Genomic DNA, 2,141 nt, shown 5'->3' with positions numbered 1-2,141 from the left:
CTACAGTGACACTTTCTTTGATGACGACGAGACCCATCTTCTTGCAAGTGCTGTGCCTATTCCTAATTTGACAGCACCGCTGACTAATTTTGAGACAGTCTACCAATTTGTAACGTACTGTCTGGAACGAGAAACACAGCTCGTTAAATGAGTTGGAAAGAAGTGTCAAACGGAAAGTTTATCTAGAATTTTTTGAAGTCACCATGGACACCCGGGCACGTCGTATCTGATAAATGGGGAATTTGTAGTAGCAGTAGTGACATGCACCAGGACCAGAGCATTGAGGACCGGATGCCCTGCACGGGCTGATAGGAGAAGATAATAATATTTAGTTTAGGACATACAGTACACATGAAAAACTCATGTGTATGAATAGAAACCATGGGCTAATCTGGTTTCCTACTACCAGGGTAGACTGCCGGACAAAATCTGATCTTCTTGTACACTAGTAAGTAGATGTGTCCGAACTTCTAGCATAGCTAACTCATGGTAGATAAACCCTAAAACCACAACACACCTATGTACCATAGCATTCTAAATATGTCTCATTTGAAGGCTATGCACCATTACACCTACACTAAAATGTAAGGTCCGACAGCACTGGAGTTCGGTACAAGGAGTACCGAGCCGACATTAATCAACACTGATTGACAGGCTGATATGAGAGCACGGAATGATTGACAGGTTAGGAAGAGTAGAGGTTGCGGGAGAGGTTCACTTGGGGACAGAGTGCATTGGTGAACCTCTCCGTAGGTATGTGTGGAGAAGGCCTTAGAGGATGTTTAGGACTGGATAGTTGGCTATGCTGGAGATGGATAGGAGACCACGAGGGATGATGAGAGATGTCAAGGAATGAGCCAGTCTAAGGACTATCCAGAGGAGCCTGTGAAGATGGAAGAGGATCAGTAGTAGGAAGTAAATACGAAAGTAACACACTAAGGTCGCCGAGTATTCAACTAGTGAGTTCGGAGGCACTACCAATAAACCGAACGTTAACTACTGACTTACGGGTGTTAAATAGCTTCTACAAAAATAATATTTGTTTTGCTTTTTATATAAAAAAAATAGTCAAAAAAAGTATAGTCACTGCACCTGTGCACCATAGCATTCGCCCTTCGGAGAAAGGCTAAATACATAATTATGTAACATGACTGAATCTAAGTTCAATTGCAAAGCCTACGTAGTTCGGAGACATGAAAGTCGGGGAAAACAAGCTAAGTTTTATTGAACTTGGTTGGTTGGTTGGTTGCAAACTTCGCACTAGTAAAGTGAAGTATGCAACCAACAGACCTACTGTATTTATACAGGACTTGGTATAGTTATTTCGTTACGGTTGGCGCTAAGATATTTGGCGCGCAAATGAGATATTTGGCGCGCAAATGTTCAAGCGGTGTCAGCGTTTAGCTCTTTAACAAGCGTCGGCCATCAAGACGAGGGCCTTCTAGGCTTCATGCCCATGGCCTGTGTCGGGTTTCATAACAAACAAAAATAGTACATTTCATATCTGTGGCAAAATGAGTTTCATTGGCGGGCTTCCAGATCTTGATCAGCACAACAGCCAAGGCAAGAAGTAATACACGGAGAGAGAAGACAGTCACCGAGCCTCAGCCAGGCCCAGACTCCCCACTGACCAGTCCCCACTCCCAGAGGCCCACAGAGTGTTCCCCCAGACAACATATCACCACGATCTGTCAAATCCTGTGATATTTTATTTATAAATATTGTTTCAATAATAGATATAAACAACCGAGTTTGCCCGATTTTTAGATTATGCACACACACAAACTCGCATAAACACCCATGTGTACATCCTAAACAGGCCAACATAGTGAGATAGTCACTCACTTCAATAAACATACATTTTGCTACACATTCAATAGCTTGGTCTTCGTAAAACAGGAACATGGAGGGCAACCAAACACCCCCCACATCGCTGTCTCGACACGGGTCATTCGATGGGGTGGCGCGTGTGTCAAGAACGGGCTCGGTTGTACAGCGAATGACTCCCACTGACCATGAACTGACCGAAAAGATCATTGGTATGTACCCTGTGATGTGTGAATAGGTATCTGTATTGAAGGGGAACCTGCTGGTTGTACATCAACACCAGAAGAAGCCTGTTTTGGCAGTACGTGGGAACG

General features: G+C 43.9%; 1 protein-coding gene across 1 annotated transcript; it reads left to right on the top strand.

Annotated features, from left to right (window-relative positions):
• Positions 1-1,899: 1,899 nt before the first annotated feature.
• On the top strand, positions 1,900-2,065 carry SARC_14756 (hypothetical protein; the record flags this gene model as incomplete). The annotated part of the gene is made up of 1 exon (XM_014291110.1): positions 1,900-2,065. A coding segment is annotated over one exon (166 nt), but the record flags the coding sequence as incomplete, so codon positions are not given.
• Positions 2,066-2,141: the final 76 nt, after the last annotated feature.

This window comes from Sphaeroforma arctica, assembly GCF_001186125.1.
Source record: "Sphaeroforma arctica JP610 unplaced genomic scaffold supercont1.5061, whole genome shotgun sequence".
Lineage (NCBI taxonomy): Eukaryota > Ichthyosporea > Ichthyophonida > Sphaeroforma > Sphaeroforma arctica.
Note: the sequence above shows the minus strand (reverse complement) of the source record. Positions and strands in the feature narration are given on the sequence as shown.